We start from the raw sequence: 18,648 nt of genomic DNA, 5'->3' as shown, positions 1-18,648 counted from the left end.
GTCCTGCACCAGTCATTGGTCATTTGCCTCTCATGCATCACGTATATCAAGCTTGGGAGGATGGTGCTTACCCTCGCAGTCCTGTCCCTGGAGCCACTGACTATAATTCCTCCATGACAATCCACGCAATTTACATCCTGTTCATGTGCAGTGAACTGGATACCAGCAGTGCTGTGAACTTTATGAAGGGCGATCTTACCGTTCCTGCAGGAAGAGCATAGTTACAGTTTTATTATATACACACTAAGGTATTACCATCAAAATATTAAAAGGGAATTGTCCCCAAAAACACACAAACAGATATGGTCATTCGTTGGAACAATAACCAATAACCATGACAATGACTGGTGGGGAATCTCAGGCACCAGACCTCCCAAAAGTGTTGTCAAAGTGATTGGCAAAGCTGATGCTGATGGTTGCCAATTATAAAACATGTGCACCGTCAGAAGCACAACTGTGGGGTGACAAATGTGCAGCATTTACTTAAAATGTTATATTTTTTCCTAAATTTATCCATACATTTATTTATTTTATTTCTAACAAGGGGTGCTGTGAAAACAAAATCTGATACTCTAGGGTGCTATGATTCAAGAACGTTTGGGAACCATTTGCCCCAGTCTCTTGCCGTTAGGCTGTGGAATATTTGAATAAATTATTATTATAATATTAATGCATACTCTATGGCAACGCTCTATAAATTCCCATGCATTATATAGCGAGACAGGTGATCCCAAAGGGGAAAAAAAAGACACTTAAAATAGTACATTTACAGATTAAAAGTAATCCTAGTTGTAATATTTCAAACTCTAAAAATGCTGCTCAAAGTAAACATAATTGATATAATTTCTTTACATGTCCATGAAGGCTTATTTCAGTAAGGAATCCATAAAAATTCCACACCTATCTTTTTTTCTTTGCACTACTTTGAGGATGCTGAATGGATCAGCAGTTTTCTTCCTATTGCATTCGGCATTTAACACAGCGGGTGATGCAGGACTGTTGCACTTCCCAGCACCTGCCTCAGCAGGCTCAATCACTGAAGTCACCTTTGAGAAATGCAGCCGAGCTTGCCGTAGTATGAGTCAGACCGTTTATCTCCTTTATGAAGGGGATTATCTCCTAACTCTCCTGTGCTCATACTGACATTTTAGCGTGGATCTTCAAAAAGCCATGACCTCAGCCCAGGTTTAGGCTTCGGATACATTGTACCTTTGAAGAACGACATTGTCTTTATTCAACATGTCGGGGCAAAAGTTGTAACCTTCAGAGATGAATGGGACCCACACAACGGGAAGAAAAAAAAGATCAAAAACACTAAAAATGCAATAACACAGGAATGACAGGAACAGCAGCACCGAACACACCTTTACTTATAGAATTCCATCCTGGTCTATTCTATAGAAAATCTGCTTCATCGAGTAGGTTAAAATTTTCCCGAGATCCTATGTACATGACCTCCTTACCCTTTCCCAACAACCTGACCACCTTAACTGAGCAAACAATATAATCTATAAAAGAATACAGCATTTTATTTGCAACTATGCCAAGTTAATAATGTAGCATTAGCACCACTGTGTTAGGCAGTGGGGAAATATTTAGGATTTATTAAAAATGTAGACCGCTGCACATACTGCATATGTTTGTACGTTTTATTCATAAAGCCCAACGTACCCGCCGCCACTGATTATGTGGGAATTGGTAACTACAAATCGACACACATCCTCCTGGTGGCCCAAAAATACAGCACAGGGTCTTCTGTGAAGCCCACTGCCATCCGGACGCAGCTGGTAGGCTCGGATTTCTTCAGCCTGAGTAAGGTACAACAAATTTCCGTCCACTTGTAACCACGGCATCAAACTAGAAGAAATAAAAGGGATATAGGTGATTGGATGGAAAATATTTATGAATAAGACTAAAATAATTCCCAAGTCATTAAAACACTAAAAGGAAAATACTTTTTTTCCAAGAAATGCAAGTATTACGTCACAATGACTGGGATATTTTGGAGAAACCTTTTGATTGTTAATCCTATAACATAGGAAGGACTTGGTCATAATCAAGACGGAGATCAGTAGACGTACAGTCAAATCTTGGTAGCGATTCAGTGAGTGAAAGCATCAAGTTCTACTTACATCTCATTATCCCAAGAATGACTCGGTCAAAATCTATTAAAAATTGGTTTTATACAACTTCGGGCTCCGATTTTATAAGTTGTAGACACGACATTACTTATACAATGAACTTAGTGGTTTATAGCAAATGTCTTTCCACTTATGTATTCATCTCTTTCACTAGAGATCTAACAAATTTGAATTACCCTGCTTTATTGATGAAAATAATAGCTGAATAATACAATCATTTCAAACAATGTGATAAAAATCAGGAATATCCATGTGCGTCATATTAGGAGTCCCATTTACCCCCATCCCACATAAATATTATAGCTTCCCCCCCACTGATGTCACTCGCTTAAATGCCCTATTGGAAACTTAAAAGGAAATTAACTCAGAGCTACAACCTTCACATTTACAGACCAGGCTTTAAGGATATCCATGTACTGAGGTACTAATTTATTCAGATGTGTTGAAGCATGGATATCCCTAAAATGTGGACTGCACTGGGGGTGTTTGGGGGACCCTAAGTGAAATTATGTAGAGTGACCATTTTCCTTTTTTTTATCATGGAATTAAACAAAGAAATAATGCAATGTATAATGTAACATTCAATGTAATAAAATGTCTGCCCGGCCTCTCAGACTCCATGCTAGCTGATTCTTAAATTTGGCGACTGGTAACACTCCAATTTAATATAATTTAAAGTATTTAAGGCATAGTTTCTGTATTAAAAAAAACGCTCATATACATTGGTGAGTGTAACAATGATAGACCGATAAACACACACACACACACACACACACACACATATATATATCTATATAGAAATAAGTAAATCAATATATTTATTTATTTACAGTTTCTTATATAGTGCAGCAGATGCCGTTGCGCTTGAAAATTGTAGACAGTGATAAAACAAACTGTGTAACAACAGACAGACTTGCACATAATAGGGAAACACAAGGACAGGCACCAGTAATAGCATAGCAGTCCCACCAAGTTACAAGTCCAGAAGGGAAGCTATATAATACATAAGTGCCTCAGAGGGTTATGCATGTAGAACTTAAATATGATAGGCTTGCCTGAAGAGGTGAGTTTTCAGGGAACGCTTGAAAGTTTGGAGGCTAGCAGAGAGTCTTACTGTGCGTGGGAGGGCATTCCATAGGGTAGGAGCAGCCCTGATGAAAGTCCTGTAATAGTGAATGGGAGCTAGTGATCCGTGCAGAAGAGAGAGACAGATCTTGCTCAGAGCGGAGTGGTCGAGTTGGGAGATATTTTGAGATAAGTAAAGAGATATACTTTGGTATAGTATTGTTAATAGCTTTATATGTGAGTAGAAGTATTTTATATTGAATACGGTAGTATATGGGCAACCAATGGAGTGACTGGCAGAGTATATAAAAAACTCTTCTCGACAGACCAAATTACTCCTTAACAGAAAGTGATAGCAAAATGTTTCAAACTTCTTGGCTATGGAGAGAGAGAGAGAGCTGTGAAGATAGAGATTGGAGGTAGGAGCAGATAGGGACTAAGCTGTCATTTTGATGGGCTTTTAACTAATATATCACACATTAATATACACATATACACTATACAGGATAACAAATCACTACTACTAAAAGTGAACACATCCGTTGCACATTGAATGCTTTTCCTGATACCAGATGGAGAGGACATTTATTGCTGGTTATGAAGAATGAAACCTCATATCAGGAGATGCGGCGACTCCTTTACTAAAAGTAAGAACACTATATGTAGATCAGTCATATCATATGAAGGCATCGTAAACATTTAAATAGGATTACATCTGGCTAATAGTTTTTCAGTTCAAACTCAAGAGTTGTGAAACCACAAATCCTCATTCTACCACGCAGGACAATGACGAGAGTAAAGGAACACAGGTGAATAAATACCACAAACCACAGAGATGTTTTTAATGCTCCCTCTCTCTGGCTTTGGTTTATTGCAACTCTGGCCCTCTAGAGTTTCTACACTATGCTGCCAGGTACAGCGATCCTTAGAATGGCAGATTAGGAAAAAGGAGAACAAGCAAGCAACTACCGATGAAGTTAATAGTATTTGAAATATATCTCATGTTCCTTTGTGCAACATTTAGACATAGATTTCCCTATTTTCAAGCTTCAGATGAAAGCATCTTTAAAAGCACTTGTTTGAGGAACTGGAAAGAAATGGGGGTTTATGGGGAAGAAGTTGGGGTACTCTTTACCTAGAAGGGCGCCCATCGTATGTACAAAAAAATCGCATGCGATGCGACCGACGCGATTACCGCGATTTCTTATAGGGAACAATGTTAAATGTCCCAATTGACCCGATTTTCCGTAGGGAACAATGTTAAAAGGCCCACAGAGGCCAAATAGCCACCCTGAAGTGTGAAATGGCCCCCCCAATTGTTAACACCACCCCACGATCAACGTCAACCTGAAGCGTGGCGAGCGCGGCGGTACGCGTCCTACGACCTTTTCATACCCCCACTATCCACATCGGCGTGGAGTTGAGAATAGAAAGTGTGGCGAGCACAGCGAGCCACCGAGCCCGAAAGTGTGGCGAGCACAGCGAGCCACCAAGCCCGAAACCGTGGCGAGCCCCGCGAGGGGACGCGGACACCTGTGAAGCCTGCGAGGGGACACGTATACCTGTGAAGGTGTCGGCGTGCGCTCGCCACGCTTCGGGCTCGGTGGCTCGCTGCGCTCGCCACACTTTCTTTTCTCGACTCCACGCCGACGTGGATAGTGGGGGTATGAAAAGGTCGTAGGACGCGTACCGGCGCCCCTCACGGGCTCGCTGCGCTCGCCACGCTTCGGGTTGACGTTGATAGTGGGGTGCCGTTAACAATTGGGGGGGGGGGGGCATTTCACACTTCAGGGTGCCTATTTGGCCTCTGTGGGCCATTTAACATTGTTCCCTATGGAAAATCGGGTCAATTGGGACATTTAACATTGTTCCCTAGGGGAAATCGCGGTAATCGCGTCGGTCGCATCGCATGCGATTTTTTGGTCGCATGCGATGCGACCGACGCAATTTTTTTACCTTACGATGCCCAAGATCAAAATCGTGGGCGCCCTTCTAGGTAAAGAGTACCGAAGTTGGGGCTTCAATAGAAAGGGGGAACGGAAGGTTAAAAAGTCTCTGTGATTAACAGGCCAGGGTGGGTTTGTGGGAATTGGGGTGGTTAAGTATGTATTGTGTTCTGCTGTGATCTATAATAAAAAAGTTAAGGTTATATAGGGATATCCTATTACCATGATCGCTGATTGCAGGTAACAGGCACACCCAGGGCTATCCATTCAACCCCCGAAAAGCTAACCGAACTGGGCGGCGGCAGACAAAAACACAGAAGTTTCACTGAACCATCTGTGATTTTGGGAGAGCTTGTACTTTTTATGGGGTGACCCACATTGAACAACATTGGGAAAAAAACATTGGTAAAAAGAGCGAAAAACATGAGTTTTTCACAGCCAGTATTTTATTATGGATAATAGGATATCCCCGATAGTTGGCAAAACCTGAAACATGGAAATCTCAGAAACCCAAGTAATGGGCTAAGAATTTAGTTATTTTGTTGTTTAAAAAAAAAAAAAAAGGCTTGCTTGGGCCATGACATACTTGGTCCACCATGCAGGGTTTCGGTAGACCATTTAGTAGGCAAAAGTATGGTTCCGAAGCATGTGATTTATTCCCAAGTGAGTTTATTTACTAAATGGTGAATTTTAAAAGCTATCCCTTCATTTCCTATTAAAGGCAATAACTCCTGAGACATTAGTAGTCAAACACAGAGGAGAAAACGTAAAGCTCTGGGGTTTTTTTTGGTCCATTCCCTGTCAGTGATTTGCACGGAGTGACTGGCTTTATGAACCAAAAGGACCATTACGGGATTTGGCAGGGGCACAACATTGTGGCGTAACTTCGTTCACACTCCAAGTGACACTGTTATTCTGTAACCTTACATTTCACAAGCTGTTAAGACACCAGAGTGGCACAAGAAAAGCACATTGCCGACTCCATGTGTCATTATATTGCTCATAGCTCTGTTTTATAGATTACATTCAAATATTGCTCAATATTTGACTTAAACAAAAGGGAATTAGCATATTTATAAATGATGTACATCTGTTTTTTACATTATCACGGTTATGCATAAAACGATTAGTAAGACATGGTAAGATGTTTGTTTTGGGAAGCAGGAGAGGAGATCATGTAATTTCCCTAGTGCGATGGGACTGCTCACCCTTCAGGCATTTATACAGTTAGAGTGAGGCGTTATGATCCACAATGACAGGAGAGTCGTTTCCCGGCGAACTCTGTCATCACAAACAGATGATTATGAAGTGTCAGTGGCAGAAGATGGTTTATGGGACAGGAGTTCCTGCTCGGAACGCCAGATACAAAGGGGACAGCTCTCAGAACCCAGTCTTAATTGTATCATATATCATTAAGTTTGTATGAAGTGCCGCCTTATACTTAACGGCAAAATGTCTTTTCATTTTATTTCCTATGTGGCATTATTCATTCATAATGAAGGCTTCCGCCTCCCCAGCACCTGTAAGTGTTTTAAATGGTAGAACCTCAAAAGCCAGTGCTCTTAAATGGAGCTTCAGAACACATAAAAAGTATAATTTGGATTGTGTATCAAAGCACTATTTAATTAGGATGCACTGTCAAGACGAACTAGATTTATACAGCAGTAATGGGACAATAACCCAAAGAAAACATTTATCTATTTTGTATTGGTGATAAGTCCACTATTATCATGGAAAATGGTTATTAAAATAGGTCTTTCTAGGCTTTTTTGGGTCACATTTGTTGAACTGTATGCAATAGAATGGTATGAAGCCGTGTTGCCGACATTCAGAATATTGACAAGACAACTATAAAAATACTAAAGGATTTCACATCTGCCGCTAGTGCAACTGCACATAGGAACATTAGCCATCATGTCTGCAATTCCACCGTAGATGTAAGTGAAATGCTCCAAGAAGCACTTCACACTTGTCAGACAGCCAGTGACGACATTCTTTGGGCTACACACTACTTGCCGGCAAAATATAAATATTCCTACAGTAAGAGAAGCACAAACCACGACAGTTGAAAAAATACCCATGAGACACCTATGCACTATGTGGTCAGCCATTTTGTTGGCTGCTGCATGCAGGTGATCAACTGATGAAAAACAATTTAGATGACTGAACCACTTTTTCAGTGAAGTTATAATCTTAAAATGTTTATAAAAATATAGCGGCAATAAGTGCGCGCGCACAGTAGGTGACAGACCTACGTTACGCTTGGCATGGTGTGGTGTGCAGAAGAGCCTATGCAGTGTAAAATAATAAATAAAAATATACTCCCAAATGATACATGCAAAGGGATGCAGTAATCATCTCGGCAGATGGGATGACTAGAGGCCAGATCACCAGAACCCCAGAATGCAACACTCAAATCCGAAATCCTGAATGCAAGCATCCCAAGGGGCTGGTTAGGGTGATTGGGATAGGTTTAAGCATTAGGGTGTGGTAGGTAGGGGTAGGCTGCAAGTCAGGGGTATAGGCGGCAGGGTAGGTAGTTTAGGTTTGGGCATTAGCAGGGAAGGTCAGGGTTAGGGCTGTGGGTGTGAGGGAGGGTTAGGGTAAGTATACTTAGCAGACACCTTCTTCGGGATGCTGGCTTAGTTATTCTAACCACCTGCATCCCATCTTCCGGTCATCTATATGATTGCATTGCAAATGTAGGCCTTGGGTTCCCAATAAGAATGACGTGCTTTCTTCCCAGCCGTTCCTATTCTGTAAGGGCAGTCCTTATTTCAGCAATGGTAGCACATTTTTTAGGCTAAATTATTAATTGGGGTTTTCAACTTGAATAATGTAATTTACCTAATTCTTTTAAGTGAACAGTTTTATGGTTGTAATCTTCAACAACAAATATTAAAGATTAGTTAAAAAAAATGTATACATAACTAGTAAATGAAATGTTCATACTAAATAATAAGCACAAGACTGTTTATAATATAACAGAATAAGGTAAATGAAGTCACTTGCTTGCGTTTCCACTTGAGTAGCGTATCCCGCCGGCAACTTCCATTTTTCCAGTTTTGAGAAACTCGTACTCTTTCTTTCACAGGAATTCCAGAAAACCTGCAGACAGAGAATGTGATTATTCTTCACAGCCTAGCACAAAAACTGCTTTGTCTATGAGCACTACGGGAAAATAATAAACTGCAGTACAAGTTACTAAGAAAAAGTAATTTCATCACTATTTATCCCTTTGAGCGCCAACATCTCTGTGAACGATGTGCAAAATATCCACTAAAAATGCTGCTGCCTCTCACATTTGTTATATCAATTCAAATAAAAAAATGTAAAATAAGAATATATTTCCTGTATAAGGTAAACATGACAGGTCATTATGATGAATAAAAATGATTGCTTGACAATTTTCACCCCTATTTTTACAAATTCACTTGGCACTCAACGGGTTAAAGTAATAAAAAAAAAAAAGATTTGTCCTATAAACAGGATCACAAAGCGCCTCTCCAGCAGCCTCTATACATAGCACTGTTTAGCAGTTTAATGAAGAAAATGCCGGTAGCAGAATAGAGATTTGCTTAGTGTTCACTCTACCTCCCTGAACCTTTTAAAATCTGTGCAGTTCCTCTTTCCTGCCTGGGGTGTCGCTGTCCACTGTGGTGTCTCTATCACATTGTGACCTGTATCTCATTACAGACCAGACTGTAGTATAACCAGTAGAAGCACCAAAGCAGACAGCGACAACGCAGGTAAGAGGAATTGCATGGATTTTGAAGGGTGCCTTCCTTTCTGTGTGTTTCTATGTGTCCACTTGTTAGAAGTAGAGACAGGATTATATGCAACATAAAAAGCTTCAAATATGCATGCAAATATGCATGAAAAACACTTAAAATATGCATGAAAAGTGTTTAAATATGCTACATTAAATAATAGAAAAAAAGTAATAAATAGTTGCAAATAAACCTCAAAAATAGGCCCACAGCCAGTGGTTTAACTATAAAGTTTGTGGTACCCCCCCCCCCCCCTTCCAGGCTCCTCTCCAGCGTGTTTCCCCAGTGTGTGATGTGATGACGTCACACACATAACAGAGAACCTGAAGCAGGATAGAGGAACAGAGACCAGCATACACTGCTGCTTCCCTTGGCACAGACGCATCCCAGGCCGCCCTAGCACACCCATCCTGCACACAGTAGCCAATAGCCTGCTCTGTGTACAGTCAATTGAATCAGTGGGGAATTTGTCATCTCTGCCATGGTCCCACCCGCGCTTCAGCTGACTCGCTTCCAGTGCTCAGTCAATGGGCAGCGGCAGGCAGCAGCATGTTAGTGTGTCGAGCGGGTGCCGACGCCCACACAGACCCTGCTGCTGCTTGCTCCCCCAAGTGGCTGCTGGGGCTGCCTTACAGTAGTTACGCCACTGCCCACAGCATCTGCAGATGTCTAGTGCTATACACAGGATTTTTTTTCTTCCTGGCTGCTACAGCATACTGCAGCGTCCAAACCTCTTCTTGCATCAACTAAACGGACCCTCATCTCTAGCGCCGATGGATCACATGGCCAGCAGCAGCAGGGCAAAGCAGTGCTGTGACTCGCCGGTGGGAAGAGGGCGGGTCCAAAATATGCACCATCACTAGATTTTAGGTAAAATATGCAATAACCAGTGAGAATGGGCAAAATATGCAAATGCATATGCAAATATTCAAATGCATATAATCCGGTCTCGAGTTATAAGAGTCTGACTGACATAATCCATACTCTGCTTCCAAATGTAAGTCACTGAATTATCATCTTTAGTGATCCTATTTTTTAAGTTCTAAAGAGACTACATTCCCTCTAGTAAACATTTACCAAGACATTTGACAATCATTTTAATGGTTTTGACAATTCTCCCCCAACTTATTTAGGGAGATTGGGGGGAAAGAAGTGACAATCCTTCAAAAGAGTACACAGGTTGAGATCCCATGCCATCAACTGGCTGAATGAGCATAACTGGGTGTCTGCATTAGATGTAGGCCAAGTTCACAGAGGCTGTTGTCAGAATATGCGTGCTATGGACAGTTGTGCAATTTCCACAAGTAGCTGGGGGTGATGTATTTCTGTGCATGTAATGCAGCCTTACTTGTTGCGGACATGCATGCAACTCTGCATTTAGTTTCATGCTACCCAATAATTTGAAGTACTTTTTAAGGACACAAATATGCTTGTTCAGTAGCAAAGTAAACCTTCCAGTATACAGGCACCTTAAGCCACCCATACAACGCACAAAATGGTGCAAACCAGCCATCAAACATGAATAGTTTATTGTCCATTATATGGTACTGAACAATGACAAAGCCTGGTACCAGCCAGATGAGCGATAAGGATCATTCAGCTTGGTTTTCAAATCTGTCCGACCCCCTCAACTAGTGCCTAGTTATGGGACAGAGGGGCAAATGTATTAAGCCTGATGAAGAGATAAAGTGGAAGGTGATAACGTATCAGCCAATCAACTCTCAACTGCCATTTTTCAAACACAGCTGATTGGCTGGTGCATTATCAACTTCACCTTCATCTCTTCACCAGGTTTAATCCCTCTGCCCCAGTCGCTCAGATGGCTGGTCAGTCAGCTCCTCCTCTGTCCTTGCCAATCGGTCTTTGCCAGCTTTGAAACACTACAATTCCTATCATTATACATTCTACAGTCTCCATATCAATATGAATTAACTTCTTATTCTATTGGCTTTATCATAGATATTAAGAAGTGTATATAATCAACACTGGTAGGTTGACTTACTGTAATTAAGCTGTGTTACCAATAAGATTCGGGCTATCATACAAATAATCTGAATGGTTGCTATTGGCAACAACACTTTATATTTTTACAAGCCTTAATAAATCTACCCCTGACTAGGCACAAAAAATGCATTTATAAATCCTTAAATCTGAGACAAGTTTAAGACCACGGTGCCTCCATAGCCACACAGGCTGCACTAGGGGGGTGCTAGCTGTACCAGGTGGTGACACAAAATGATGACTCCTCCGCCATAGCAGGTAGGTGCACACAAACTACAAAGAAGCAGCAGTATCTAGAACAGAATGCACACTTAATAATATAAGAAGAAGTAGACAAAAGCCATACATTATTATGACACGTAGGGTTTGTAGATGAAAAAGTTGGGATAAAAATGGAATAAACTGTAAGAATAGGTACAACTATAGGTAAAGCTGGCTCAAAGCCCATTAGCGATTGTTTTAAAAGGAGAGGCCACGAAAAAAAAAGAAACGATTAGTCTCGTGTATATAAACATCACACCTAGCTGTTAATACATGTAGGAATCTCTAACCTGGCCTCAGGGCCTGCCTAAATCTCCATTTTCCCAGCCCTTTTTCAAAGCCCAGGGCTCATTTTTCTCTCCTCTCTCTCTTCTACATCTTCCGGCACTTAGAGACCATTATAATTTGACTGCATTCCTGGGCATCTGACCTGTTTTAAACAAAACAAAAAGCAAGCTTTTCGATCATTTAAATCTTCGCCGGCAGTTGGCCTATGATCAGCAAAGCTAGACCAGAGGATAATTTAGAGGTCTTACAACTGCTCTACTGAGGAAAGAATCCAGAAATTAAAAAGAAAATGTAATAATTGTGCTGGTTCCCAGCAGACATAAAAAAAAAAAAAACACAACTAAAAAAAAAAAAAAATCCAAACTCGCTGCAGACATATATACCAAAGAATAGTTCCGTCTCCCAGCGATATTAAATACAATGAATATACAATATGTTCCCCACCTATATATCAATAACTGCACTTGTGCTGAACTTTATGACTAGCGCACTGAAAGCACAGCGCTAAAGCAAAGTCAATGGAGCGTGACGTCCCCAATGGGATATAGATGCCAAAATATATCTACAAGTAACAATTGCAGACTGGAGAGGTAATTGGGGAAAAAATGTTTTCAGCATTCAAGTAAATTGGTTACGCAAACAGAACATGCCATAGCACAGAAACAGACCACACATCATGCTGACCTCTCCCTCTAAGATGTAAGCGTAGATCCCTGTATTGGAACACTGACTTATTTTTTCCTTTGTATCAGGACGAAATAACTGTTGTTGGAAATACTAAAAACTTATGCTTAAAAGAAAAGTAGGGGTACAATTAAGTTCCGGCATTGATATACCGCAGACATTTTAGTCTATATAAAATGAATAGGTATACAGATCTGCGTACTAGAGAGTTATTATTAATAATGACATTATTTTATTTTTGCATTACTTTATGCATAAAGTGGAAGCTAAAAACTAGACCAACCTAGCACGTGTATACTGAAATAGGGGTCACCAGATGAATAACTAACTTATCATAGCTGGATCTATTTTATACCCCTTTCATACAGAGTTTCTGACCCGGCATATTGCTGGGGTAAGTCCAGCCCTGGCTTGGTGCACAAGGGTCAATCCGGGTTCGATGCCCTCGGAATTTGACCCTGGTTGAGAACAAGGTTATTCCTGGGACTGGACAAGGTAGCTGTAGTATAAAATACATGACCTGGGTTATGTTTAAAACCAGTCTATTGGCTGTGTATGCAGAGTACAGTCTCAAGGTGTAAGTGTGAAGGTGAAAACCTGAGAATAACCCGGGTAGACCATGTAATGATAAAGGGGTTTAAGCGGCTGTGACATAGCATGGTCACCTTACCCGAAAAGGGATTCAGTATGAAATCCCAGCGGTCGGGATCCCGGCGTTCAAAATCACGACGCCGGAATTCCGACCACCGAAATCCCGACAAGGGGGGGACGTGGATCGCCCCCCCCCTCTTGCGGGCTCGCTGCGCACGCCACGCTAATTTATTTGGAGGGAGAAAGTGTCGGGATTTCGGCGGTCGGGATTCCGGAACTTTTGGTGTGAAAAGGGTATAACAATGGCAAATGTGTATAAAAAAAGTAATAAATCTGGATATAATGTTTGTTATAAATTTAATTATTCAGCAAAAGTGGAATATTTACATTGTCCATATTTTTTGTGTAAGAAAAAATAGGCCGTTATATAATAGTACAGGTTGAGTATCCCGTATCCAAAATGCTCGGGACCAGGAGAATTTTGGATAACGGATTATTCCGTATTTTGGAATATTTTAATATTTCAATGATGTATTTTGAAGTATCTTGCATTTATGCTGTATAAACACATAAAATAAACACAAATATATTTTATTACCACATAAAATACACACAAATATATTTTATTTGTTCAAAAAACAAGGTTTCAAAACATGAAACAAAATTTGTGTACTATCTCAGATACTGAATTTGAATGCCAAGCAATCATTTTCTTGTACATATATAGTGCCAGTTACATATCATGTCCTCAGTAGTCCTGTTACATATGTCCCCAGTGAGTTTTTAGCTAAACAATTTTTTTTTTTCATTTTCTGGAAAGTATGGTTTTCGGAATAATTCGGATAACGGATATTCGGATACGGGATACTCAACCTGTAATAATTTACAAGGCAAAACCAAACAGTTTTTTCCTTTTAATTTATTGAAGATTTATTTCTACAGGATAAATTGCCAGAAAGGTGCCATCTCCCGCAACCATAGGATATTACATAAGGGCCGCAGTGAGGTATACCCAACATACAGAATATGCGTAGTGGTATATGCAGCGTCAAATTCCCCTCAGGACAGACCAGCATCATATTCCCCTTAGCTCAGGACAGACCAACGTCACATTCCCCTCAGCTCAAGACAGACCAGAGTCATATTCCCTTTAGCTCAGGAAAGACCAGAGACCTATTTCCCTCAGCTCAGGAAAGACCAGCGTCATATTCCCCGCAGCTCTCCCACTTGTATTATACAGAAAAATACACTGACATTTTGGACCATGCTTGCTTACTTAAGTTGGAAATATAGGGAGTGGGATGATTCAAATAACATTGCAACTTTGCTGTCCAATGCCCCAATTTGTGTCCTTGTACAGCAGGTGGGGGCTGCACAAATAGGGAAGCAGACAAGATCTGGATGTGTGGGATGCTCTCCCAAGAGTCTCTAAGGCCTTTGCTAAATATGGGGTCTCCTATATAGTGTGGAACAGGGGGGAAGCATGTTTTATACTTGTGGTTGTATTTATTGTTTTACTTTCTTGTTGTTATTTACTTGATTTCACCAAAATGTAACTATGATAAAAAGGTGTGGAATCCCAAAAAATGAGATTTTTTTTTTATTTATTTTGGAGGCCATTTATAACTAAATTGAGCTTAAAAGCGGTGTGTAATCTATTATCCTTTATCCAAATATCCGTTATCCAATATTTTTTTTGCTAAAAGCACTACTGGGGACATGATGTGTAACTGGCACTACTGGGGACATGATGTGACATCATGTCCCCAGTAGTGCCAGTTACACATCATGTCCCCAGTAGTGCCAGTTACACATCATGTTCCCAGTAGTGCCAGTTACACATCATGTCCCCAGTAGTGCCAGTTACACATCATGTCCCCAGTAGTGCCAGTTACACATCATGTCCCCAGTAGTGCCAGTTACACACCATGTCCCCAGTAGTGCCAGTTACACATTGTGTAATTGGCACTACTGGGGACATGATATGTAACTGGGTAACTGGCACTACTGGGGACATGATGTGTAACTGCCACTACTGGGGGCATGATATGTAACTGCCACTACTGGGGACATGATGTGTAACTGGGTAACTGGCACTACTGGGGACATTATGTGTAACTGCCACTACTGGGGACATGATGTGTAACTGGGTAACTGGCACTACTGGGGACATGATGTGTAAAGGCACTACTGGGGACATGATGTGACATCATGTCCCCAGTAGTGCCAGTTACACATCATGTCCCCAGTAGTGCTTTTACACATCATGTCCCCAGTAGCGCCAGTTACACATCATGTCCCCAGTAGTGCCAGTTACACATCGTGTCCCCAGTAGTGCCAGTTACACATCATGTTCCCAGTAGTGCCAGTTACACATCATGTCCCCAGTAGTGCCAGTTACACATCATGTCCCCAGTAGTGCCAGTTACACATCATGTCCCCAGTAGTGCCAGTTACACATTGTGTAATTGGCACTACTGGGGACATGATATGTAACTGGGTAACTGGCACTACTGGGGACATGATGTGTAACTGCCACTACTGGGGGCATGATATGTAACTGCCACTACTGGGGACATGATGTGTAACTGGGTAACTGGCACTACTGGGGACATTATGTGTAACTGCCACTACTGGGGACATGATGTGTAACTGGGTAACTGGCACTACTGGGGACATGATGTGTAAAGGCACTACTGGGGACATGATGTGTAACTGACACTACTGGGGACATCTTTAACTGGCACTATTGGGGACATCTTTAACTGGCACTATATGTAAATGGCACTAAATATGTGCAAGCAAATGATTGCTTGGCATTCAAATTCAGTGCCTGAGATAGTACACAAACTTTGTTTCATGTTTTGGGACCTTGTTTTATGCAAAAATAAAGTATATTTGTGTGTATTTCGTGTGTTTGATGTGTTTGTACAACATAAATGCAAGATACCTCAAGATACATCATTGAAATATAAACATATTACGAAATACAGAATAATCCGTTTTTTTGGAAAAGGCAACCTGAATGAAGTCCTGCACTTGCCTTTTCTATAGGCCCCATAATAATGAACCAGATTTCGGCTTGCAATAAATTATTGTATTTCTATATTCATGAAAGGGTTTTCTGTAAACTCACCAAACAACATGATTTTGGCATTTGTTGAATTACAGAGATTTCAGTGTGGGCCAAAAATGACAGAAATATAACATATTAAGCAAATAGCAGAGTGGTATTTTAAGAGAATTGAAAACTTTACGGTAGACTAATTTCATGTGGCATTTACATATAATGCGCCCCAATATACTTCTCAGGTGATCCCTGATAATGGTGCACTCAGACCACTCAGTGGCATTGCACAAGGCACATTGCCTATATTTCATAAATCAGTTACGTCTGTTCCAAACTAACCTCCACATGACAAGAGTCAACCAATAAACGCCTTTCAGTTTACATGCTCTGTTTAAAAAGTGTGAGCTTATTGGTTGGTACTCTACCTTTCTCTACAAAGTGTCTCAGAAAGTGATCCATCACAATTTTTTGTCATTTATTTATTATTTATCTACAGTTTCTTATATGGTGCAGCATATTCCGTCACTGTTTACAATTGGTCATAATTCGGTTTCACATGTGCACCTTTCTCACATGTTTGTATTAGATTTAGTCAGCGATTGGCAAATATAGGACAATTAGGACTAATGAAGGTAGTACAGAAGAAATCACCTATGAACAAATTCAAAGTACATAATCTCATATACAGCAACACTGTTGTACCCTGCTTGGTGCTCACTACTGTAGGTGCTTGCTGTTCAGCTATTCAGTAGCTGCTATTGTAAAGTGTTATAGATTACATCCAATCCCATTGTTTAGTGGAGACATTCCTACAAATATATGTGTCAATCATGGAAAATCCACCACAAACTGAAATTTATTTCCTGAACATTTCGGTACTATTGCACAAATGTATTAAACCTGACCAAGTGATAAAGTGGAGACTTATAAAGAACCAGACAACCAGCTCCTAACCAGCATTTCTCAAACATGGCCTGTAATGTGACAGTTGGGGGCCACTTGTCTGGCCCTGTGTGTCAAAGCACAATTTTTCCTCAAACGGACAAAACCATGTGCACTGCGGGGGGGAAGTAACATGTACTGAGAGTGTAAGATTTGGGTGGGGTGTGTTCAAACTGAAATCTAAATTTGCAGAGTAAAAATAAAGCAGCCAGTATTTACCCTGCACAGAAACAAAATATCTCACCCAAATCTAACTGTGTATATGTTACACTGGCCCCACCCGCAGCATGGTTTTGTCCATTTGAGTAAAAATGTGTTTTGCGATCAAATCTAAATTAGGTCAAATGTATGCGCAGAACTCTGTGGATCGCTTAAGGCTATACTCTATTCAAAGAAAGGGTAGTGGACAAGTGGAATAGCCTTCCATCAGAGGTGGTAGAGGCAAAGTCAGTAGAACAAATTAAACATCCCTTCCACAGAAGTAATGATTAAATAAGGTTTAAGTGTAACAATATGGTTAAAAAAGGGCAGACTAGATGGACCAATGACACTGATCTGCTGTCAAATTCTATGTTTCCATCAGATAGACAAGAGATGAAAGTAGGCGGGCCAGACAACTGGAACCAGCATCTCATGACCAGTGTGTGTTTCCCTGGAAAGAAGGAGAGATACAGATTTCTATTTCAAACCGTATGTTTTGAGCTTTACCAATAACTAGCAATGATGAAAAGTGGTATACTTTTTTCCCTAGGTAGGCAACTTCCTTATTGAAAAATATGTAACAAAACAACGCGGAGGTGAGGGGAGTCTTCAAATTAAGGATTTCCTCTTTAACTTGGCCCGCGCAGCAGAAGAAATGCAATATCCCTTGCGAGCTTGAGGTTCCAGCTGCAGGAAAGAGCTGTAATGAAGGTTTGCAGCCTCACAATAAGCAACTGACTTAGCTTTGCAGTCACTGTACCTATCCCACGCAAAACTTTACTCTGGAAAGAGGCTGCACAATAGATTTAAAGAGAGATTCTAGCAGATCCTGTACAGATCTTCTGAGCACTGGAAAGATGCTCAGAAACTGATATGACCAGTCTGCAAAAGTAGCCAAGGTAATAACGTGACTTATGTGGTTTCTTATATAGCGCACACAGATTCCGCAGTGCTTTACAGAGAGAATATTTGAACATTCACATTGGAGCTTACAATCTATATTCCTTACCACACGTACATGCACACACAGACATTCTAGGGTTAATTTTGTTGGGAGCCAATTAGCCTACCAATATATTTTTGGATAGTGGGAGGAAACCGGAGTACCCGGAGGAAACCCACCCAAGTACGGGGAGAATATAAAAGCACTGCAGAGAGCTATGGTGGGAATCAAACCCATGACCTCAGTGCTGTGAGGCAGTAATGCTAACCATTACACTATTCGTACTGCATATATATATATATGTAAAAAAGGAAGAAATGAAGCGCACCAATCAGCAATAAATTTATAAATATTTACTTCTATATATGCTGACATACATTGGGTTAAAATCAGAAAGCTTGCCGTATGAGCAGGGCATAACAGCCGGACCAGGCGCCAATGGAGAGACCGCTGGCAGTGATCAATTGCAGGCGGAGCGCATCAAAGTCGGGCAGTCAGCTGGGAGCTTCCACGATACAACACGGACCAGACCAGGACGTCACCACGTCGGGAACAGGTAACCACGCCCAACGCGTTTCGTCACAGCTACGGACTTCGTCAGGGGGTGTGACTATCCCCTGACATCCACACTCTTTTATATCGTTTACACAGGTGCCGGTCAGCAATCAATCATTAAAAGGTATCAGATCATTAAACAGACCCGTTTAAAACATCATACATAATATATACAAAACATATCCTGTTT

At 40.9% G+C, this 18,648-nt stretch overlaps 1 protein-coding gene across 3 annotated transcripts in view; it reads right to left on the bottom strand.

The window, feature by feature from the left end:
* FBXW4 (F-box and WD repeat domain containing 4) overlaps positions 1 to 18,648 on the bottom strand; it is a 187,348-nt gene that overhangs the window by 138,793 nt on the left and 29,907 nt on the right. For all 3 annotated transcript variants that reach the window (XM_083149201.1, XM_083149202.1, XM_083149204.1), the window contains exons 2-4: positions 8,165 to 8,260; positions 1,672 to 1,857; positions 72 to 204 (exon numbers count right to left, since the gene is read on the bottom strand). In XM_083149201.1, coding sequence (XP_083005327.1) covers positions 72 to 204; positions 1,672 to 1,857; positions 8,165 to 8,260 — 415 coding nt within the window. The remainder of the gene's footprint in view (positions 1 to 71; positions 205 to 1,671; positions 1,858 to 8,164; positions 8,261 to 18,648) is intronic.

Source organism: Crinia signifera, chromosome 6, assembly GCF_055691185.1.
Source record: "Crinia signifera chromosome 6, ASM5569118v1, whole genome shotgun sequence".
Taxonomy (NCBI): domain Eukaryota; kingdom Metazoa; phylum Chordata; class Amphibia; order Anura; family Myobatrachidae; genus Crinia; species Crinia signifera.
The sequence above is the reverse complement of the archived record's forward strand: the minus strand, read 5'-3'. Positions and strand labels throughout refer to the sequence as shown.